The sequence below is a fragment of the Sapajus apella genome, unplaced genomic scaffold, assembly GCF_009761245.1.
Source record: "Sapajus apella isolate SASKATOON/1434 unplaced genomic scaffold, GSC_monkey_1.0 scaffold6, whole genome shotgun sequence".
NCBI classification, from domain to species: Eukaryota; Metazoa; Chordata; class Mammalia; order Primates; family Cebidae; genus Sapajus; species Sapajus apella.
The window spans coordinates 44,538,679-44,561,675 of record NW_022436946.1 but is presented as its reverse complement, the minus strand read 5'-3'; the positions used below and the strand labels follow the sequence as shown (position 1 = coordinate 44,561,675).

The 22,997-nt window shown below is 36.0% G+C and overlaps 1 protein-coding gene across 2 annotated transcripts in view; it reads left to right on the top strand.

The window, feature by feature from the left end:
• The window catches only part of LIN28B (lin-28 homolog B), a 113,207-nt gene that overhangs the window by 45,329 nt on the left and 44,881 nt on the right, over positions 1 to 22,997 (top strand). For both annotated transcript variants that reach the window (XM_032275160.1, XM_032275159.1), the window contains one exon: positions 19,114 to 19,298. In XM_032275160.1, coding sequence (XP_032131051.1) covers positions 19,114 to 19,298 — 185 coding nt within the window. The remainder of the gene's footprint in view (positions 1 to 19,113; positions 19,299 to 22,997) is intronic.

Here is a 22,997-nt window from a genome sequence, read left to right as displayed (position 1 = left end):
TCTCTCTCTCTCTCTCTCTCTCTCTCTCTCTCTCTCTCTCTCTCTCTTCTATGAAAAAGCCTGAAAGTTGCAATATAGACTTGAGTCCAAAAATGATAAAATGTTTACAGGTTGAGAGGTTTGACATTTGGTGATATAATGATAGAGAATAATGATAGTCGAATTTCTAATAGTAAGAAGTTCATACTTGTACTGAAATGCACATGGCTGGGTTCATATCTCATAAAAATTTGTCTTAGCACATTATCTAAGGCTGACACTTCCGGGCTTATACGCCTAGCATCCCCATTAGTGTTGGTGGCACTCAGTGGAAGCAGCAGTAGCCTTTCGCTTAATTTATGCCCTTGTGCCTTTTGATGAGCTTCTCTTCTTTTACATGTTTTTGAAAAGACTGTCTTATTTATATACAATAATAAACTAAGAAAAAATGTTTCATTATTGGAAAAGCCTTATTTCTGAAAGATTGTTTTAAAACCTTTTATGCTGTAAAATTAAGTCCTTTTGTTTTGGTCAATTTAACTTTAGTCATTCTGGTTAAATTAAATTGACTGAAACTTTTGTTTTAGTCAGTTTAGCTTTAGTCATAATTAAAATAGTTTTAGCTAAAATGCATAATACTGAGCAAACCATACGATAACATAATATTAAAATAATTATACCTAATTCATGACCCATGTTTTTAAGAAGTGTTTCATATTATAAGACCCCCACAAGGTTAAAACCCAGAAATAATTGAAGTTCGTAGCTATAAAATTAGCCAGGTGTGGTGGCGCATGGCTGTAATCCCAGCTACTTGGGAAGCTGAGGCAGGAGAATTGCGTGAACCCAAGAGGCGGAAGTTGTGGTGAGCCGAGATCGAACCATTGCACTCCAGCCTGGGCAACAAGAGTGAAACTTCGTCTCAAAAAAAAAACACACACACAAAAACCCTTCCTTTGTACAGCACCATAAGACAGGATAAAACAAACAGATAAACTTCCTTTGCTTAAATTGGCTACACAGTATGCATGCCATTATATTAATATTTATAATTTAACCACCTAGTGATGAACATGTGGTTATTCCTAATTCTTTGTTGTAAGTGCTATAATAAATATCTTTGTGCTCATTGACATGCTTTTGATATAGATTACAAAATATAATTGATATCAATATATAAATTCCTGTCCGTTTGTCTGCAAACTTGCTGGTATTAGGTATTATCATTAAAACAAGCCAAGTGAGGTGGATTATGCCTAGAATCCCAACATTTTAGGAGACTGAGGTAGGATGATTACTTGAGGCCAGGAGTTCAAAATCAGCTTGGGAAAGATAGCAAGTCCCATTTCTACAAAAAATACAAAATCAATTGGAAGTGGTGTCACAGGCTTGTAGTCCCAGCTGCTCTGCAGGCTGAGGTTAAGAGATCTCTTGAGCCCCAGAGCTCAAGGCTGCAGTGAGCTATGAGCGTGCCACTGAACTCTAACCCCCATCTCAAAAATAAATGAATAAATAAATAACATTGCCAAACTTTCATCTACTATTGTTTTCAAATTTTGATTCTTTAATTTCTATATTTATACCTTCATGAATTTCCATATTTCTGTCCTTTGCCCATTTTCAATAAGGATACTTGTTTTTCCTTAATAATTCTCAAGAGTTCTGTGTACTGCAAAGATTTTAATCTTTTGTCTGTGCATTATACATCATTTTCTTACTTTGCAATTGTGCTTTCAGTTACCTAAGAAGTTTCTATGAGCTATTTAAGTCTAATAATAAACATATAGTTAAAATAACAAAGATCCTTCTTTATGCACAATATCCAAAAAATGATCTGGTTTACTGTATATACATATTTTTTCATAATTTACTCACTTAAATAAATTAGACCCCAGTGTGTAAGTAAACTGTCTTTATGACATTAAAATATATTTGGAATAAAATATTTCACTCATTAAATGGCCATCATTACTTTTTATAAATAATAGGTTATCTAAATATAAAAATGACTTTAAATGTCACCATCAGTGAATGATAAATGATATTGGATTCTAAGAGGAAATGAATGGACCAGAAGAAATTAATTTTTATACAGGCAGTTGTAACATGATATAGCTGGCAAATATGGAGAGAAAAAAGCAGTCAAATATAAATGGTGAAGGACAGCAAATTTTAAAATCACAAATAATTATTGTCTATATTTTAACAATAAACTATTATACAAAGTGTAAAATTAAACCAGTTAATTCTAAATTATTTTGGAGTATGCTCGTTGATAAGTATGTTCTCTGTTTAACACTGAAAAATCTAAACAAAATGATAATAAAATGTTAACAGATTTACATACCTCTTTTAGTTGAACTTTATGCTTTATGAATAAAATGTAGTCTCATGCCTTCAGTTATAGAATTTGTCTGTGGTAGCCCTGGCCCCGAGTTACTATGTATATTTTTAAGCAGGCTGACTACAGCAGTTATGTAGGTGTGAACAGTGTCTACATGCCCTGCCTGTGAAACACATATAAATCATTTGCCCTTGGGATATACATAAATCACACTTTTTTCTACTGAAGATGACTGTCAGTGATATTTATGCCTGACTTATTTATGATGGTAACTAGCTGCATTGGACTATCTATCTACATATTTTCTTATCTATGACCTTGTGGGTCTTCTCAGAGCTAGGTGAGAAAACTGAGAAAAATCTGAGTGTGCATTTAGAGACTAATAATCGCTATGTATATGCTTTTTTCATACAACAGATAGTTAGTGCATTTCCAAAATACTGTTTAAGTTTGGTAAGTATCAGGAACAAAAATACTACTAAGATTCTAAGGGAAAAGGGACACATGTAAGAGAATGGAAGAATTATTAACAAAGTCAGTGAACTGTGATGAACTAATGAGTAGGGAAGACAAAGAGAAAGAAGTTATGGGGAAATGTGCTAATGAAAATATCATAGAAATGAAATCATATTACCAAAAGATGATGAGCTAATTAAGAAGCTGTTATGATATCCCTAAAAATAAAATGAGCTCTTCAAGATTTTCTTGATATTACAAAAAAAAAACTCGATCTCTAGCTGGAAGATAATTTATTTTTAGACAAGTATTCAAATGCTAGAAAGGGGGGAGAAGAGAAAGTACATAGCACAATCGTAAATTAATGCAGCTCTTGTCTAAAATTGCATATTTTTCTATTGTGCCTGGTTATTTGGAACAATTTGTAGTAGTGTAAAAACTGCAGTATGGTGAAGCTGGGCCATTGACTTGCATGCATCCAGCAACTTTAGTGAAAGAATTAGAGCAGAGTTGTGGAACTTGTTTTATGCCTGGAAAGATCCCCTGGGGCTTTCTGACCCTTCTGTGATCATTGGAGCAGGCTGAGCACTTGAAGAGATTCTCTGGTATTTTTTTTTTTTTAAACAGGAGAAGAATTGGTTCATTTTTTGCCCAACTTTGCATTAGCTAGAAAGATTTTCTCCCATGGTGTATAATATCCTGCTCTCTGATACATAGATTAAAAGATGAAGGTGTTCAGGGTGAAGAAATACATTTTAAAATAATATGATATCTCATAGTTACTATCTATGATAATTCTTTTACATTAATAGCTTAATAGGGTAGAGATGGAATCTGTTTTCAATCTTCCTTTGCAAACTACCTCAGACTGAGATATAACTCCAGGACTGCGTTATCCAAAACAATAATTCCTGCCTATATATGGCATTTAAACTGAAGTTAATAAAAATTAAATAAAGTATTTGACTCCTCAGTTACACTAACAGTATTTCTCAAGTGTTCAGTAGTCACATGACTAGTTAATGGCTGCCATCTTGGACAGAGCAAATATAGACCATATCCATGATTGTGTTAAGTATTGTTGGTCAGCACTCCTCTAGAGTATATATCTTGAAGAGATCATCAATATTCTTTTAAAGCATAAGTGTATTGAATAGAAACTATTTGTTTTTTCAACTTGGACAGATGTTCTTGTAACTTTGACAGTATATTACAGTGAGAATAGACTTGCAAGGTGGCTAACTTTAGTAGATGACAACTTTGTTCAAATTAATCAGCAATATTTACTGTTACACTGTGAAATACTATACTATTAAAGTTGGGCTTCTGGGCAACAGCATTGTGTAGACAGTGAAAAAGAACACTGACCTTAAAGACAGGAAAAATGGAACCTTGTTCCAGCTTTGGCACTAACTTGCAAGACTTTGGGCAGGTTAATTCGGGATTTAATTTCTTCATCTCTAAGTTGTAGGTTTAAATGAAATATTTTTTAAAGTCCCTTTTAATAGTTAATTCTGAGCATTTTCTTCCCTTAGATATGACTTTTACAAAAGACCTATGGTTTTGAATGGAAAAAGTAATACAACGAGAAAGATATTGATAAAGGTGGTAAAATTGATTCTCCCCTTATTCAAAATCATTTTAAGATAGAGCAGTTAACTGTAGACACACTAAATCACCCAGGAATACAAGGACTCTGTTGGTCTTGAATTGTAGCCATTTTCATTAATTACTGCTTTCATCACGTTCACTTCTGCATAAAAACCTTCATTAGTCTGAAGTCATGCAGATTTAGGTTTGGATAGCATTTCCTCTGATCACTAGCTCTATGACTTTGAACAGGTTACATAACCTGTCTGCTTCATTTTGCTGTTGGATAGATGAAATGATCATGATCTCCTAGAGCTTAGAGTCAAGTCAAAGAAAAAGATACATGATTATAATAAAGGGTAGGAAGGCCTATGCTAGATGTATACCAGATACAGAAACAGAAAGGAAGGTTGTCTGAGGCCTGGCCAAGGTTGTTGAGAACAAAGTAGTAAGGGCATTTCAGGCAGAGTGAGTGTGCAAAGACTTAGATATGTGAGGTTTATATAGCTAAAGAACAGAGAGGGAGTAGAAGAGAACGGTAAGAGTTAAGCTGGGAATATATGCAGGGCTAGAAAAGAAAGGACTAAGAAGTTTAAACTTTATCCTGCACACAGTGATAACATACTGAAAAATTTTTAATTGATATGTATGAGTGGTGGTAAGTAACATGGAAGTTTGGGGAGAGGGGGAGCAAATCTGTGCTTCAGAATGTTCTCTTTAGCAGCAATGTGGAGAATGGATTTAAAACAGAGACCAAGGCCGAGGTGGGCAGATCATGAGGTCAAGGGATCCAGACTGTCCTGTGGTTGTCTGTACAAAAAAGTAAGATGGTATGACATTTTTGCTAAATTCTTTAACACTACATAGCATGGATTGCCAACCAGTATATTTTTTACTTTCGAGCCCTAAGATAATGCCAAGTGGCCATGATTCACTTTTAGGTTCTATTTTTGTTCCACTCAGCATAGTCTAGATTGATTGATTGATTGATTGATTGTACAGAGTCTTGCTCTATTACCCAGGCTGGAGTGCAGTGGCACAATCTCGGCTCACTGCAACCTCTGCCTCCTGGGTTCAAGAAATTTTCAAGCAATTCTCCTGTCTCAGCCTCCTGAGTAGCTGGGACTACAGGTGTCTGCCACCACGCCAGACTAATTTTTGTATTTTTAGTAGAGACAGGGTTTCACCATGTTGGTCAGGCTGGTCTCGAACTCCTGACCTCAGGTGATCCACCCTCCTCTGCCTCCTGAAGTGCTAGGATTATAGGCGTGAGCCACTGCACCTGGCCTAGATTACGTTTTGGTAACATATGATCCCAAATTTTCAGTGACATAACACAGTAAAGGTTCTATCTCTCTCACACTACATGTTCAGTGTGGTCTGCAGGGTCCTGTAGTCATGGTCCTCTCACTTCAAAACCCAGACAATGGATCTTGAAACTTACTTTCATAATTTGGGAAGCAGAAAGGGGACACAGCAGATTTTACACTAGCTAGCTCTTATGGTTTCTGCCCAAAAGTACCTAAGCTATTTCTACTCACATTTCATTAGCCAAAGTAAATTACATGGCCATGCTTAATATAAAAGACAGTGGGGAAATGCAAGCCTGCCTTGTTGAGTAAATGTACAGTTAATGAAAACATTAGGGAGCTATTTTCCCCAATAGAAGTTTAAGATATGATGATTTAGAGACATGCTTTTTGAAACAGTCAGAAACTTGAAAGAATTGTGGGACATTTTTGTTTCTGTGTTGCATCATTGGCAGTATTTAATAACTGCTTGCATTCTTGAATTATAAATGTCCAATATGGAGATTTTTAAATGACCGTGTTCCTCAGCTAATTTAAATGTTCTTTCTTTGTTGAAAATAAGCATGTATATTTTTTAATATACTTTTTTTTTTTTTAGGAGTGTCTCATTCTGTTGCCCAGGCTGGAGTGCAGTAATATGATCATAGCTCACTGCAGCCTTCAATTGCCGGGCTCAAGAGATCATCCCACCTTAGCCTCCTGAGTAGCTGGGACTATAGATGTACACCACCACACCTGACTAATTTTTGTTTGTTTTTGTAGAGTTGGGGTCTCACTGTGTTGCCCAGTCTGGTCTTGAAGTGCTGGGATCATACGCATGAGCCAGTATGCCTGGCCCCTTTATTAATTTTTATTTTTTAAATTTAAAAAAAATTGTAGAGAGAAGGGTCTCACTATGTTGCCCAGGCTGGTCTCTAACTCCTGGCCTCAAGAAGTCCTTTTGCCTTGGCCTTCCAAAACATTGCTATTACAGGTGTGAGCTACCACACCCAGCCCCCTTTTAAAATCACAAATTGTATGTTGTCATTTAAAAACACTCAAGTATGTTAGTGCCCTCTGTCAGATAAAATAGTCTCATGTTGTCCAGGTTGGTCTTGAACTCCTGGGCTCAAGCAATCCTCCCGCCTCAAACTCCCAAAGTGCTGGGATTATAGATGTGAGCCACTGCACTTGGCCAGAGTGTAACTTGATTTTTAAAAGTAAGCAAAAGATTTGACTAGATATGTCTACTAAAAATAAATAAATAAATAAAATAGAAAAATAAGCACATGAGTGATCAACATCATTAGGCTTCAAAAAATAGGATTAAAACTACAGTGAAATACACATCCACTAGAATGGCTTAAAATTTGGTGAGGATGTGGAACAATTAGAATTATTATACATTGCTGATAGGAATATAAAATGGTAGATCTACTTTGGAAAAAGTTCTGCAATTTCTTATAGAATTAAACATACCTACCCTATGAGCCCTGATTCCACTGCTAGGTTTTTATCCAATGTATATTACAGATTTATCCATAATAGCCCAAAACTGAAAACAGTGTAGATATTCTTCAACAATAGAAGAAATAAATAAGTTTTGCTATGTACAGTAGAATACTACTGAGCAATAAAAAGGAATGAATCACTGGGATACTCATCATAATAGTTGTCAAAAACTGTGAAGGGGGTTTGGTGTTACCTCAAATACAAGGTAGCAAATAAATTAGTCTGTCAAAATTTCATAGAAGGTGGTAGAATGCATGATACTACTGGGTCAGAGAATTATTTATTTATTTTATTTATTTATTTTTTGAGGTGGAGTTTTGCTCTGTGGCCCAGGCTGGAGTGCAATGGTGCGATCTCTGCTCACTGCAACCTCCGCCTCTTGGGTTCAAGCAGTTCTCCTGCCTCAGCCTCCGAAGTAGCTGGGATTACAGTCACCTGCCACCATGCCTGGCAAATTTTTGTAGTTTTTAGTAGAGACGGAGTTTCACCATGTTGGCCAGGCTGGTCTCTAACTACTGATCTCTAGTGATCCACCAGCCTCGGCCTCCCAAAGTGCTGGGATTACAGGCAAGAGCCACTTTACCAGTCTGAGGAAGAAGATGTTCAGTATTTCATTATTAAGTTTGATTTAGCTTTAGATTTTCTGGAGATGCCATTTAGTGAATTGGGAGTGTTTCCTTCTCTTCCTAATTTAGTGAGTTTTTGTTGAATTTTTATCTTATTTTATTTTATTTTCAGTTATTCTGTTTCATCTCATGTCCATTCTAAGTTTTACTTTTCAAATAATTGTTCATTTCCTTTAAGTTGTCAATTTTATTGCAATCATTTCTTTGTAATATTTCTTTGCTACCCTTTGCATGTCTATGGGATTGGTGGTGATACACCCTCTTTGATTCTTGATTTTGTTAATCTTTGTACTTTATTTTTCTCTTGTCAGTTTACATATGGGGTTTGTCAGTTTTGTTGAAAGCACTGACTTTTAGCAGTCTTTACTTTTCTTTATTGTTTTTTACCCTATTTTATTGATTTATGTTCCTATTATTTTCTCCTACCAACTTGGAGTTTCCTTTGTTTGCACTTTCTGTAGCTTCTTAACCTGAAACCCTACGATGTTGTTTGAAACCTCTTCTCTGTTATTAATTAATTAATTAATTTATTAATTTATTTATTTAGAGACAGGATTTTACTCTGTTGCCTAGGCTGGAAACAGTGGCACAGTCACGGCTCACTACATCCTCAACCTCTTAGGCTCAAGTGATCCTTTCACTTCAGCCTTTTAAGTAGCTGGGAGTACAGGCATGTGCCACTATGCCTAGCCAATTAAAAAAAATTTTTTTTTGAGGTGGAGTTTCACTCTTATCACCCAGACTGGAGTGCAATGGGGCTATCTCTGTTTACTGTAACCTTCCTCTCCTGGGTTCAAGTGATTCTCCTGCTTCCGCCTTCTGCATAGCTGGGATTACATGTGCCCACCACCATGCCTGGCTAATTTTTTTTGTATTCTTAGTAGAGATGGAGTTTCACCATGTTGGCCAGATGGTCTCGAACTCCTGACTGAAGGTGATCCACTCACCTTGGCCTCCCAATGTGCTGAGATTACAAGTGTGAGCCACTGTGCCCTGCCTTAAAATTTTTTTTATAGAGACAGGGTTTCACTGTTTTGCCCAGGCTGGTCTTGAACACCTGGCCTCAAGCAGTCCTCCTGCTTGGGCTTCCCAGAATGTTGGGATTATAGATGTGAGCCACTTTATATGTGGCCTTTTAAAAAATAAATAAGTAAAAGTACTTAAATCTAAATTTTCCTTCATGAATGATTTTAGTGGCATCCCACAAATTTTGATATGTTGTATTTTTTATTATCATTCAGTTCAAAAATTTTTAAATTTCCTGTGTTTTTTTTTTTTGCATTATCAGGTTAATTTAAAGTATACTATATTATTACAAATATTTATAATTATTTATCTTTTTATTTGTCATAATGGTTTTTACTTCTCTTTTTATCAGAGAACAAATGAATCTCAAATAGGGTAAATTGGTTGATGGTGTTTTTTAATATCTTCTGTGTCTTACATGAATGTTTCTCCCTAGTTGTTCTGTTAACTGTAGAGGGTGGCTTATAAAAAAATCTCCAGCTATGCTTGGAATTTGTCTAATTCTCCATATAATTCTGTCAGTTCTTGATTTATGCATCTCAAAGCTCCATTACTGGGCACATACACAGTTATGATTGTTAATGCCTTCTTAATGAGTTTTTAAAAATTCCATTATGAAAGTTCCTTCTTTATTTTTGATAATACTCTGTCTTAAAGCCTGCATTTAGTAATATAACATACCTATGGCCTTAGTATTGTTTACACTATCGTCTTTTTCTATCCTCTGATTGTTGATTTTTTATGTATCTTCATAAAGTGGCTCTTTTGTAGATGTGGATGGCAAATAGGTCTTGCTTTTTCATCAATTTGATAAATCTCTGAAATTTAGTTGCAGTGTTAAATCCTAATTTAACATCTAATCTAACTGTTCATATGGTTGGATTTAGATCCACCACTTTGATATCCTTCTGTTTATCCCATTTCTTCAGTAACTTTTTTATGTCTTTCTGCTGCTGTCTGTGTTAATACGATATTTTTTAAATCCATTTTAATTTATCCACTGGCTTTTCATTTACACATTTTTGCATCTTTAAGTGGTTGAGGGCATGCATTCTCAGAGCATGATATCACAACAAGGAAATGAAAATTGGTTCTTATAGAGGCAATACCATCCCAGATACTGTAGTGGTTTGTGGTCTTCCAAAGAGCTATAGTACATAAGTAAATATTCAATATATCTGTGATATTAAAATTTTACATGGAGGGGAAAATAGGAAACAATGCTCACTGTGGGGAGTATAATGAAAAACAGGTTGAAAAACAGTGTTCTAGGCTTATAGTATACATCCTTAGATAGCATACGTCCACAGATATACTGTCCTGCCGCTCCGTTTAAAATCAGAGGTATTTTTATAAGTTAGATCTACTTGAAATATAGTATTATTTCAGCAGTGCAACATGAATGCCATAGAAAGATAGATATGATAGGGATTTTAAAAGTTTCTTTAGCCGTCATCTATTAAGTGCCTCTTATTTTCAAAGAGGAACAATACTCTACCATAAAAGCATCCATTTCTTTACGATTCATTGCATCAGCTAAGAAGTTTTATAAGTAAACTTTTAAAAGTTAAGAAAATTAAAGGATAAAAGGTGAGTGAGCATGGGTTGAGTAGGGTGGCCTACCTGTGGCATACATTTCAAGATTCTAGACTTTATTATTGTGATTATTATATTGTTGAGGGACGTTTGAAATATTCCAGAGAATGTTATAGTAAGCATCATGATAGACAAGGGCTTTTTATGTCAAATGATCTGGCTTTGAGCCCTGGGTCTCTCTGTCAACAGATAGGACTTTGGGACTCTTCATTCCTCATCTAAGTGAGAAAAAGTCACAGCTACTTTTTTCTACTTCCCTCTCTCTTTCCCTTGTTCCCCACCACCCTGATTTTCCCCCTCTGCTAAATATGTACTGAACACCTGCTGTGTTTCAAGGATGGTTTTAGGCATGTAAATGAAAAATTACGATATTTCCATTCAAGAGGTTAGTAGCTTTATAAGAAAACAGACACATTGGCCGGGTGTGGTGGCTCATGCATATAATCCCAGCACTTTGCGAGGCTGAGTCGGGTGGATCGCTTGAGCTCAGTACTTCAAGACCAGCCAGAGCAATGTGGCAAGACCCCATCTTTAATGAAAATACAAAAAAAAAAAAAAAAAAAAAAAAGGATGAATGTGGTGGTACGCACCTGTGGTCCCAGCTACTTGGGAGCCTGAGGGTGGGAGGTTCCCTTGAGCCTGAGTGCTGGAGGTTGCAGTGAGGCAAGATTGCACTGCTACACTTAAGCCTGAGCGACAGTGCAAGACCCTGTTGCAAAAACAAAACAAAACATGAAAAACGACATATTATAATGTAGTGATGTATTATAATGGTGATATATACCAAATGTAATTGGAGCACTGGAAAAGGAGTACCTGTATTTGCTTAAGAATATCATAAAGGGCTTTGAGCTGAGGCAATGTTTAAACTGAAACTCAGTAATATACAGATATTTGCCAAGTGTGGGTGAAGGGTACGGGTGGGTTGAGCATGTCAAATAGCAGTGAAAGCATTCAGCATAGTACCTGTTATTGAATAGATTCTCTCTCAATACATGTTTGTTTTCTCCCACCTGTTCCATCCCTGTGTTAGCAGATGGGGGAGTAGACTGGATACTTATAAAAATAGTTTATTTTTGTTTAAATAAAATGAAATTTAAAAATAGTACACTGAGCATTGTTCTAGGCATGGTACATTTATTTGGGATCCAACAATAACTATATGAGATATTTTGTATTCTTGAGTTATATTATTATCCCTAGTTTACAGACATGGAAACTGGGGCTCTGGCTGTTTTTTCGGTTTTTGCAGCTGGAGGCCATTATTCTAAGCAAATTAATGAGAGAACAGAAACCAAATACTGCATGTTCTCACTTACAAGTGAGAGCTAAACATGGGTTCTCATGGACATAAGTATGGCAACGGTAGACACTGGGGACTACTAGAGAGATAGGAGGGGAGGGAGAGGGGCAAGAATTGAAAAACTATTGGGTACTGTGCTTATTACCTACGTGATGGGATTCATACCCCAAACCTCAGCATCATACAGTATACCCGTGTAACAAACCTGCACATGTACCCCCTAAATCTAAAATAAAGAAGTTGAAATTTGAAAATAGAGAAATAATTTTATAAAGAAATATTTGTGTTAGACATAATAAAGTGCTTAAGATGTCAATTTAAAATTTCCATTGTCTGGGCATGGTAGCTCGTGCCTGTAATCCCAGCACTTTGGGAGGCCGAGGCAGGAGAATTGCTTGAGGCCACAGTTCAAGACCAGCCTAGCTCACTACCAGCCTTGCTTGGCAACATAGTGAGACTCCACTTCTACAAAAAAATTTTAAGAGTAGCCAGACATGGTAGGGCACACTTGTAGTCCGAGCTACTTGGGAGGCTGAAATAGGAGGATTGTTTGAGTACAGGAGGTCAAGACTACAGCGAGCTGTGATTATACACTATTGCACTGCAGCCTGGGCAAAGAGTGAGACCCTGCCTCTTAAAAAAAATAAATAAAATTCCATGATACAACTATAGCTTGCATTTTTCAACCTCATTTTTTCTCTCACTCTTCACATAATACACAAACTATTCTCCTTGCCATCCTCACATTGTATTAAGTGTTCTGCTGCACAAGTATATGGTACCATTAGCTTAGTTTGAACTACTGCCTTCAATCTCCATTAGAATTTCACTCTCCTTGCACTCAAATATGTACCTCATGTGTAAAGCTTCTATAATGCTTCTACATGATATAGACTGCTCCTTCGTATTACTCATTTCATAATTTTTCTTTCTTTACCTCTATTTTATGTATTCTCCTCCTGAAAATCAAGTTAAAGTTAAATATTTGTCTTTTTGGATTCATCCTCTTTATTTCTTGTTTGTTTTTGTTTTTGTGTCATATATCTTCCTCCCTCCCCCCTCCCTTTCTTCCTTCCTTCCTTCCCATCCCCTTCCATTTTCTAATCTTTTACTTCTAAGCCACTTAATTTTAATAGTCATTTCAAAATTTTCTAAAGAGTGCTTTTTGAATTCTCTGGTTGTTTAAAATATTGTTTTATTGATGTTATATTGTCTCAGATGTCTCCAGATATACTAAGTAGATGGCATATAAAATTTCTTTTGTTCTTTCATTTATCTTGGTCTTTATTAATTATGTTTCATGTTTTATGATTCTTGGTTGACCCTTCAGATACATGAGTAAGGGATGAGAATGAGGATAGGAATGATTTAAGGTCCAGTGGGTAGATAACCAGTTTTTACACCAGTAGTCTTCTAATTGTCAGAATGAATGGGGTATATGCACAGGATTCAGTATTCTACCATGTGCCTGGATATTTCCTTCAGTCTCTTTAGAGAAGAGTCTGGATATTTCCTTTGGTCTCTTTAGAGAAGGGCCTCATATTATTTACCTTAAGGCAATGTTTGCCCGTTTTCACATGTGTAGGTAGGAAGGGTATGTGAGGATGGAATGGGAACCTGGTCCTAACACAAACCTTCCATTAACCTCCCTGTTTTCAAGCCCATTGCTCGTTCTTGCCCTTCATCATGCATGTATATATGCAGTGTTTCTTGGGGTTCTGTTAGGAATCTTGGTTCCTACTTCTGCTATAGCTCCTTCTGTTTTCTTGGGTGTGGGTCCTTCAACTCAGTTATCAGCACTCAAACTTCTAGAAATTTATTGAATTTGGTTTTCTGCTGATACACCCCTCTCCTTCCCTTCTTTATTGTGAATTTGTTGCTTTCTACTAGTTTGTCATTTTGATGGCTTTTAAAGAGTAATATGAAGCACCTCACTTGTCTGTTCAGCCTGCCATTTTGAACCGGAAGTCAGTTTATTCCTCCTAGAGAAAAAAATTACTCTTATTTCTAAGGAGAATAAGTTATTAAACTGTAGCCACTTCCCAGTCTAGTTAGAGAGAAAAAGCCTGTGTCAAGAAATACAAGTATCCCATTAATATCTGAAGCCCTGGGTAAAAGTATTTGGTAAATAAACGATAGCATTTGGAGTATTTTCAGTTGACTGCTTATTTCTGATATTCTTTTTTTTTTTCTTTTTCCTCAAGAATGGGTCTTGCTTTGTTGCCCAAGCTGGAGTGCAGTGGCATAATTGCGGGTAGCTGCTCATTGCTTGAGCCCTGGTAACCTTGATATGTGTACAGATTTTTTAGCATCCACTTATGAGTGAGAACATGTGATATTTGACTTTCTGTGCTTGGCTTGTTTCAATTAAGATAATGACCTCCAGTCCATTCATATTGCTGCAGAAGACATGATTTTGTTCTTTTTTGTGGTAGAGTAATATCCATTGTGTATATATACCGTGTTTCCTTTATCCACTCATCCATTGATAGATACTTAGGTTGATTCCATGTCTTTGCTATTGTGAATAGTGCTGTGCAAAACATACAAGTGTGGTTATTTTTGACATATTGATTTCTTTTCATTTGAGTGGATACCCAGTAGTCTTATTTCTAAATCAAATAGTAATTCCATTTTTAGTTCTTTGGTAAATCTTCATGCTGTTTTTTATAAAGGTTGTACTAATTTGCATTCCTACCAACAGGAATGCAAAAAGTTGGTAGAGTTCTCTTGTACAGGTATAAGAGTTCTCTTTTTCCCATATCCTTGCCAACTTCTTTTTAATAATAGCCATTCTCACTGCGGTAAGATGATATTTCATTGTGGTTTTCTGATGATTAGTGATGTAATGTTGAGCATTTTTCACACACCTGTTGGCCATTTGTATGTATTCTCTTGAAAAATATCTATTTGTGTTCTTTGCTCACTATTTTTTGTTGTCAAGTTGTTTGAGTTCCTTGTATATTCTAGGTATTAATCATCTGTCAGATAATTAATTTACAAATATTTTCTCCCATTTCACAGGGTGTCTGTTCACTCTGTTGATTATTTCTTTTGCTGTGAAGAAGGAGGCTTTTTAGTTTAGGTCTTTTTTTGTCTTATTTTTTGTTTTGTTGCCTTGCTGTTGAGGTCTTATTAAGTAAGATTTTAATAGACAGCCATGACTAGGAGAGTACATCCCCTACCAGAATAAGATGGAACAAAGAAATGGGAAAATATTCAGAGAAATATAAGTCATCCAGTTTCACTAATGGAGGGATTGTGTTTTTGAGTAATGGGAATGGAAGTGGAAAATGTAAGTAAGGTAAGAATATGAAGGATCTCACCTATAACCTAAGTGCAGAATTGTAGATTTTTGAGACAAGATACTTAACAGGCTAAGATTTATTGAGAAAGAATGCTATGCGCAGGTATGGAAGTTGCTGTAGAGTAAGGAGCTATTGTGATGCTGAGATGCCAATGAAGAAACTATTACATTTATCCTGGTAGAAGATATTGCAAACTTTCCTTTGGCCTCTGAAGATTCACTAAAAATTACTGACGAGACAGATTAATAGGAGAAAAGTCTTACAAGTTTATTTGATCATAGTTTTACCATGACACAGGAGCCTTCAGAATGAAGATCCAAAAATACAGGGGAAATTGTCCATTTGTAGGCATATGTTGAACAAAGTGTAGACAGCTATGTAGAAATATAATTGGACAAAAAGATTATGTATAATCTAATGCCAATAGACTGAGTAGGGAAACCCAGCAAGGCCTGTCTAGATTTTTCTTGGCCTCTCTGAGCATGCGTTCCTGCCTTCTGGGTATGGGCAGGACCTTCTCTGATTGGAGGTCTTATTGACCTAGAATCAAATAAGGTAGATCAGTTTTTTCACAGAAAGGTTGGGGTCGGGGTGGAATTAGAGCAGTATTTTTAGGTTTTATGGTGGCTGTGGGGAAAAGGGGTTCTGGTTTCTGTAACCGACCTTGGGGAAGAGGGATTCCAGTTTCTATGGCTACTCTTGGGGGGAAATGAGACTGAGAAACAGGAAGACTGGAGAAGGACAGATAAAAACTTTTGCTTCTAAAGTTTTCATTGTTGATGTATTGTTTTCTGAATCCCAAACAATAGTTAAGACCTGAAGTAGGGTGATAGCAATCCAGTGAAGTGGATGGGGCAGATGAAAGAGAAGAGATAGGAAACAAGAATAAACAAGATTCAAGAAATGGTTTGAGTAAAACTAAGCATTGGAACCAGTGTAATTGGAAAAATGGAGAAACCTTTAATAAAAATTGGCAAGTTAAGGGGAGAAGTTGATATTTGGGGAACAAATGTAGTGAGCTAATTTCTTATTTTCAACAGTCTTTCCCACCTATTTAGCAGCTATTTTGGTATAATAGCAAAGACAGAGTATTCTCTGTGAATTCTTGTCTTTTTCTTGCAAAGCCATTATAGTTTTTATAGATGTTTATTTTTTTTTGCCAAGTATTATGAATCTAAATTGCCTTATGTACTAACTTTTGGAGGGGCACATATGATAGAACTTTTTAAAGTATTCTTTCAGAATATTATGAAGAATAGCTAGAATTTATTGTTTCGTAAGAGCCAGAATTTTACTTCAGATTTGGAAAAGCATTTCACTTATAAGATACCTATCAAAAATCGTAATAATGGAAAATTAAATCAAATTAAGTGAAAGTACACCAGCTTAATTTGGTTACACTAGGAGCTATGCACTAACTCCTAGGAAAGTGTACTAAGAACTATGAGGAGATAAATGATAGAGTTTTTTGTTTGTTTGTCTTTAGAGGGGGTCTGGCTCTCGCCCAGGCGGAGTACAGCGACACAATCTTGGTTCACTGCAACCTCTACCTCCCTGCAACCTCCACCTCCCAGGTTCAACCAATTCTTCTGCCTCAACCTCTCAAGTAGCTGGGATTACAGGCGAACGCCAACATGCCTGGCTAATTCTTTGTACTGTTTTAGTAGAGACTGGGTTTCACCATGTTGGCCAGGCTGGTCTCAAACTCCTGACCTCAGGTGATCCGGCCCCCTCGGCCTCCCAAAGTGCTGGGATTACAGACGTGAGCCACTTCGCCCGGCCCAGTGATAGAGTTTTTGTTACGGAAACAAAACATATGAGCATATGATAGCTCTAATAAAAAATGCTGTTTCTTTTTTCTCATAATTTCAGTAGTTGAACTGTGTTCCATTTCATCCATAAAAGAAAAATAATCTCTACTTTCTTGAGTGGAGAGGGAAAAAGGAAATGAAAGCAAAATAACTATAATTAGTGAGGAGAAAGCTTAGAAAAAAATGAGAAGATGCTTTAGAAATGTTAAAATAGCTTTAATAATAATACTTTGTTATTTTAAAGAGTGTAGGCAGTTGTGATTTCTTCCCCCTAAATTTCATCAGATAGCAGAAAAGGTGCTGCCAAATTGCAGATTTCCACATGAAGGATTTCACTACGTCAGGTGACCTGCACTAGAAGCAGGTTAATAACCGTATTTTCATGGGCTGTCTTGCTGTCATAATGAATGGTCTCCTTTTTCAATGTATATTTGAAGTTTTTGTTTGTTGCATGTAATAATTTGGTTACGTGTAATTATTTAGCTGCTTTAGAATCATGGACTTGGAGGAGTGAAGATTTTTTGGTCCAGTGTTTCTCTAAGTATGTTCATCATCTATACTTAAAGAAGGGGCTCTAGGATCAATTAGGTCAGGAAACTGCTGGATTAAACGCAGTTAAACAAGATTTTTAGTTTTCTGGGAGCTAGGGAGGTGAGAACATTTCTGAGACTTTAATATGCTAATATGATTCTCTCACAGAGAAACAACATACAGTGTTTTACAAACTTACTTGACCACAAAACCTTTTTCTTATGGTCTTGTTGTTATTCAGAACTCAAATCTTTTGAATTTATAAATAGAAAAGATATTAAATGGCTCATTCAAAGCAATAAAGCAGTTTACTTAAAGAACTGGACTTGGAACCGGGCGCGGTGGCTCAAGCCTGTAATCCCAGCACTTTGGGAGGCTGAGGCGGGTGGATCACGAGGTCAAGAGATCGAGACCATCCTGGTCAACATGGTGAAACCCCGTCTCTACTAAAAATACAAAAAATTAGCTGGGCATGGTGATGCGTGCCTGTAATCCCAGCTACTAAGGAGGCTGAGGCAGGAGAATTGCCTGAACCCAGGGGGCGGAGGTTGCGGTGAGCCGAGATCGTGCCATTGCACTCCAGCCTGGGTAACATGAGTGAAACTCCGTCTCAAAAAAAAAAAAAAAAAAAAAAAAGAACTGGACTTGAACTAAGGAATTCTACCATCATATGTTTTATTTCTATTGCCGTACCAATTCGGAAGAGTCTTTAAAAACTACATGATACTCCAAATTAGGTCTGTAAAATATACACAGATGGGTTTGAAAAAATAGATAAAACTACTGATTTAATTATTTTTAGTAGATTTTGAATTGGCACATTGACTTTGATAAAAAGAGTAGTACTGAAAGAGCCAAATAATATTTGAAACCAAAGTTAACAATTTTATAATGGGTAAACATTTTTATTTTTGCAAAATTCAGCTGTCTTTCAAATATGAAAACTGATTGCCTTTCATATTATAAAAAGCTCAAACAATGCAGTAATGTATATACCAGAAAACTTTATTATCTTTCTAGAACAGGACTGGAGAAAACAACTCTTTAGTATCTGTTGTTTCAGACCACATCCTACATAATAAACATATATCTTTCAAAAACTTTAGCTGGACTCTGCATGTGCCTGTTATCTCAGCTACTCAGAAGGCTGAGGCAAGAGAATCCCAGAAGTTCAAGTCCAGCTTGGGCAACATAGCGAGTTCCTGTATCAAAAATAAATAAAATTTTATATAGATAACATTATTGGAGACACAGAATAACTCTTATTTTTTTTAACTCAACAATATTATATGCTTATCTTTCCACATCAGAACATGTAGAGCTAATAAAACTTCTCTTAATGGCTTAATAATGTTATATGGAGCTGTTTTACTAATTATTTAATCAGTTTCCCACTGATAGACATTCAGATGGATGTAATTTTTTTTTTACCAATGCTGTGATATCTTTTTGAGCCTTTGTGTATGTCTGTAGTAGAATCATTAAAGGAGAATTGCTGGGACAAATAATATGCACATTTAAGTTTTTCTAAGCACTACCAAATTGCCTTAAAAAATTTTTTTTCTCACTACCAGTATTGCAAAAGGAGACTTTAAAATGGCATATGTTTCACTGAACTTAAAGACTTTATACTTTTGTAATGCATAACAGTATCTTTCTTTGTAAAAATTACAGAGATAATTTGTAAAGCAATGTTAATCATGATCTCTCTTTCTCTCCCCCTCCCTCTTCTGCCTTTACAGAGCAAACTATTCATGGAAGGTTTTAGAAGCCTAAAAGAAGGAGAACCAGTGGAATTCACATTTAAAAAATCTTCCAAAGGCCTTGAATCAATACGGGTAACAGGACCTGGTGGGAGCCCCTGTTCAGGAAGCGAAAGAAGACCTAAAGGGAAGACTCTACAGAAAAGAAAACCAAAGGGAGATAGGTAATCATTTTTGCCTTGTTAATTTATGGTATATTGTATTTGGAAAGGATTTCTGAAAATTTTTTCATCTTACTGGATTTTATATCATCTAGCCAAAGGAAACCACCATCAATCATGTAGAATATATTAAACTTCAGGAACATAGGCTATCTTGCAGTTTTAATTACCTGCAGAATGTACTGAACTGAGCCTTCAGCATTAAGCACTGAATAGTTCCTTGACCACCTTTTCCATCAGACTGTTCTGAGACCACAGTTGAGGAGTTGAAGTTCCCAACAGACAGAGGTGCCTCTTTTTTCTTTTTTTTTTGAGATGGAGTCTTGCTCTGTCACCAGGCTGGAGTACAGTGGTGCAGCTTACTGTGACCTCCGCCTCCCAGGTTCAAGCGACTCTCCTGCTTTAGCCTCCTGAGCAGCTGGGACTACAGGTGCCCGCCACTATGCCGGCTAATTTTTGCATTTTTAACAGAGACAGAGTTTCACCATGTTGACCAGGATGATCTTGATCTCTTGACCGTGTGATCTGCCCACTTCAGCCTCCCAAAGTGGTGGGATTGCAGGCATGAGCCACAGTACCTGGCTGTAGCTGCCTCTTTTTATAGCCAGAATTTGCCAACACCTCAACTCTTTTTTCAAATGAAAATGTACTTATTGTTTAAATGTTTTTAAAAGACAGCTCACATATAAAAAGTCCAAATAATATAAAAATCCGTAAAGATGAAAAAGTCACTTGAAATCCTAATTAGAGATGGGAATCATAATATTATGGTATTTTAAAACTTGTAGTTTTTTTACTTGATACTATATTATAGAATATTTCATGTCAGTTATCACTTCATTAATTTTCACTATGTGAATGTACTAAAATATAATTTAAAGAATAGTATGTTAATGGATATTTAGGCTATCTCTTGTATTTTGAATGGATCAATAACACCACTGTGGGAATTCTTATATGTACATTTTTTAAAAAGTTGTCTGATGATATCTTTCCAGTAAATACTTAATAGTGAACAGTCTGGATCAAAAAAATAGGTATTTTAAAAATTTCTATTTGTATTTCTAAACTACTCTCCAGAAATGATTAGTGGGACAGTATATAATACCTCTGAAAGTGAGACCGTTCATTGAATGTTAGTGTTTTTTTAAATCTTTCTCAGTTACATAGGTTAGAGATGCAGCTCATTGTTTGTTTTTCGCATTATTTGAGTACTTTGGAGTTTGAATATCTTTTATATGTTTTTATTTTTTTCTTCCAAGAATTGTACATTTCTTGTCCATTCACCATTTTCTACTAAGATGTTCATTTGTTATTACTGATTTCTAAGTTCTCTTGACATATTTAGGATATGAATCTTTTGTCTCAAATAAAAAAATAAGACTTTTTTTTAGCTTGTAAAATATATTTTAGCTTTTATGATAGTAGTTTTTAAAAGTAGCATTTTGAAGTCCTGAATTTTTATACAGACAAGTGTGTGTCTCTCTCCTTGATGTTAACTGACTTTGATTGCTGTCTCATTTTCCAAACTACAGAATTAAAAACATACTGTAATCATTTACATTTTTAATATTATTTTAGTTAATTTATATTTTACATTTAAATATCTCTTCTCTTTGTAATCGAATTTGGTTTTGAAGAAAGGACTGTAAAAATCTAGCTTTTCTTTTCTCTCCAAACTGGTAACCAGTTACCTCTGTTGCCTATTCCGTATTTTCCTATTGGTTTGAAAAGCCATCCAGGGAGACAATAAATTCCACTTTCGTTGACATTTTCAGGAGTTCATTTTGTACAAAAGAAAGTCCATAAATGTGTGTGGAAGTTTAGTGATACACTTAGTTATTAAAGTGATTTTCTGCTCCCATAGAGATAATGCCTGCATACATACTTAAATAAGTACAAGTAAAGCAAAGTAAAATAAAATACAACAGCCCTTTATTTTCCCATGTCTTTTAGATAAAATCTTTAACAATGTAGTTCTAGCATGTTTTACATTTCAGTTCTGGGTTGGAATGAGTATAAAAGGGAGAATAATGGAGGTTGAAATTTGAAGAGTAAGATAGCAGGACATTTTTTCATATTAGATCTTGTCAACCACTGTAAGGACTTTGATTCTGGAGAAAATAGGAAGTCATTGGGAAATTTTAGGTTGAAAAATAACATGATCTGTTTACTCAAAGTATTATTCTGGCAGCTGTGATGACAACACAATGTGGAGAGGCAAGGATTGAAGCTGAATGACCACGTAAGAGGCAGTTCCAATAATACAGGAAAGAGACGAGGAGTTTGGACAAGGGTAGTAGCGGTACACGTGGTGAATAAAAATTCTGATGTGTTTTGAAGGAAGAGACCCTAGAATTTACTGATGGATTGATTAGGTGTGAACTATCAAGAGGAGAGGAGTCCAGGGTGACTCCAGACTTTTTGGCCTGTAGAACAGGAAAGGTGAAGGGACCGTTTATCAAGATGGGGGAACCTACAGAAGGGCAGGAAATCAAAAGTACAATTTCAGACATTTAATTAGAGACACATAATGTGTATCCAAGTGAAGATATGTATTAGGCAGATGGATGCACTATATGGAGTCCTAGCACTGGAGTTAAAAATTTGGCAACATTTAGCAAAAAGATGATATTTACAGCCACAAGAGGAAATAAGATCTCCATCACAGTGAGTATATATAGGCAAGAGGACTAAGCCCTGGGGCTTTTTAGTATTTAAGAGTCAATAAAAGGGAGGAACAGCCAAGGGCACTAAGTAAGAAGATGGGAAATAGAAGGGAAATCAAGACGGAATATTGTCCCAGAAGTCAGGGCAAGAAAGTATTTCAAGAATAGGTATCAGGTTTGTTAAATGGTGCTGATCGTGAAATGATCAAGTAAGATAACCACTGAGACTTGACCACTTAGCAACACGGAAGTCATTACTGAGGTCTGAGGTTGACAAGAACAGGCTCAATGGACTGGTGGGGGTGAAAGCCTTCTTGGGTTGTATTCAACACAGGATGAAAAGAGAGGAAGCAGAGACAGCAAATATAGACAATTTTTTGAGAAGTGTTTCTATAATAGGAGGAGAGAAACAAAGCAGTAGCTAAACGGAAGAAATTATAGCATGTTTACATGTTCACAGTAATGGTCTAGTAGAAAGGAAAGATTAAACACGCAGGAAAGAGAAAAATTACTGGAGTGATTTCCTTGAGTGGGTGACAGGATTGAGATTTAAAGCACAACTGGGAGAGCTGGTCATGTGAGTACAGAAGGTTCATTCTTACAAACCTGGAGAAAAGGCATGACTTAGGGGCACAGATGTAGGTGGTAGATAGATATGAAGGTAGGATAAGGTGAGATTTCTCTTTTTTATGCTGTTTTTCCCCTTTTTGAATTTGAAGCACGGTCATCAACTGAGAGTGATGGTAGAAGAGTAGGTTTGGAAATTTAACAAGAAAGAAGTATAAAATAGAAGAATGAACACATTATAGAAAGAGGCAGAATTTCAGGCTGTGCCAAAGACCCTCATAAGAATAGTGGGCATGAATTTAAAGTCAGTTATTACGATTGTGTTTTTTCTCCAGCCATTGTTGACTTCATGGCTGCAGCTGTGAAATAGTCATTAAAATGATTTAACTAGAGTTGGAATTTTTCCTAGTTGAGAATGACAAAGGGCACTGGAGATGTATACAGGGCAGCAAATGTAATGATGGAT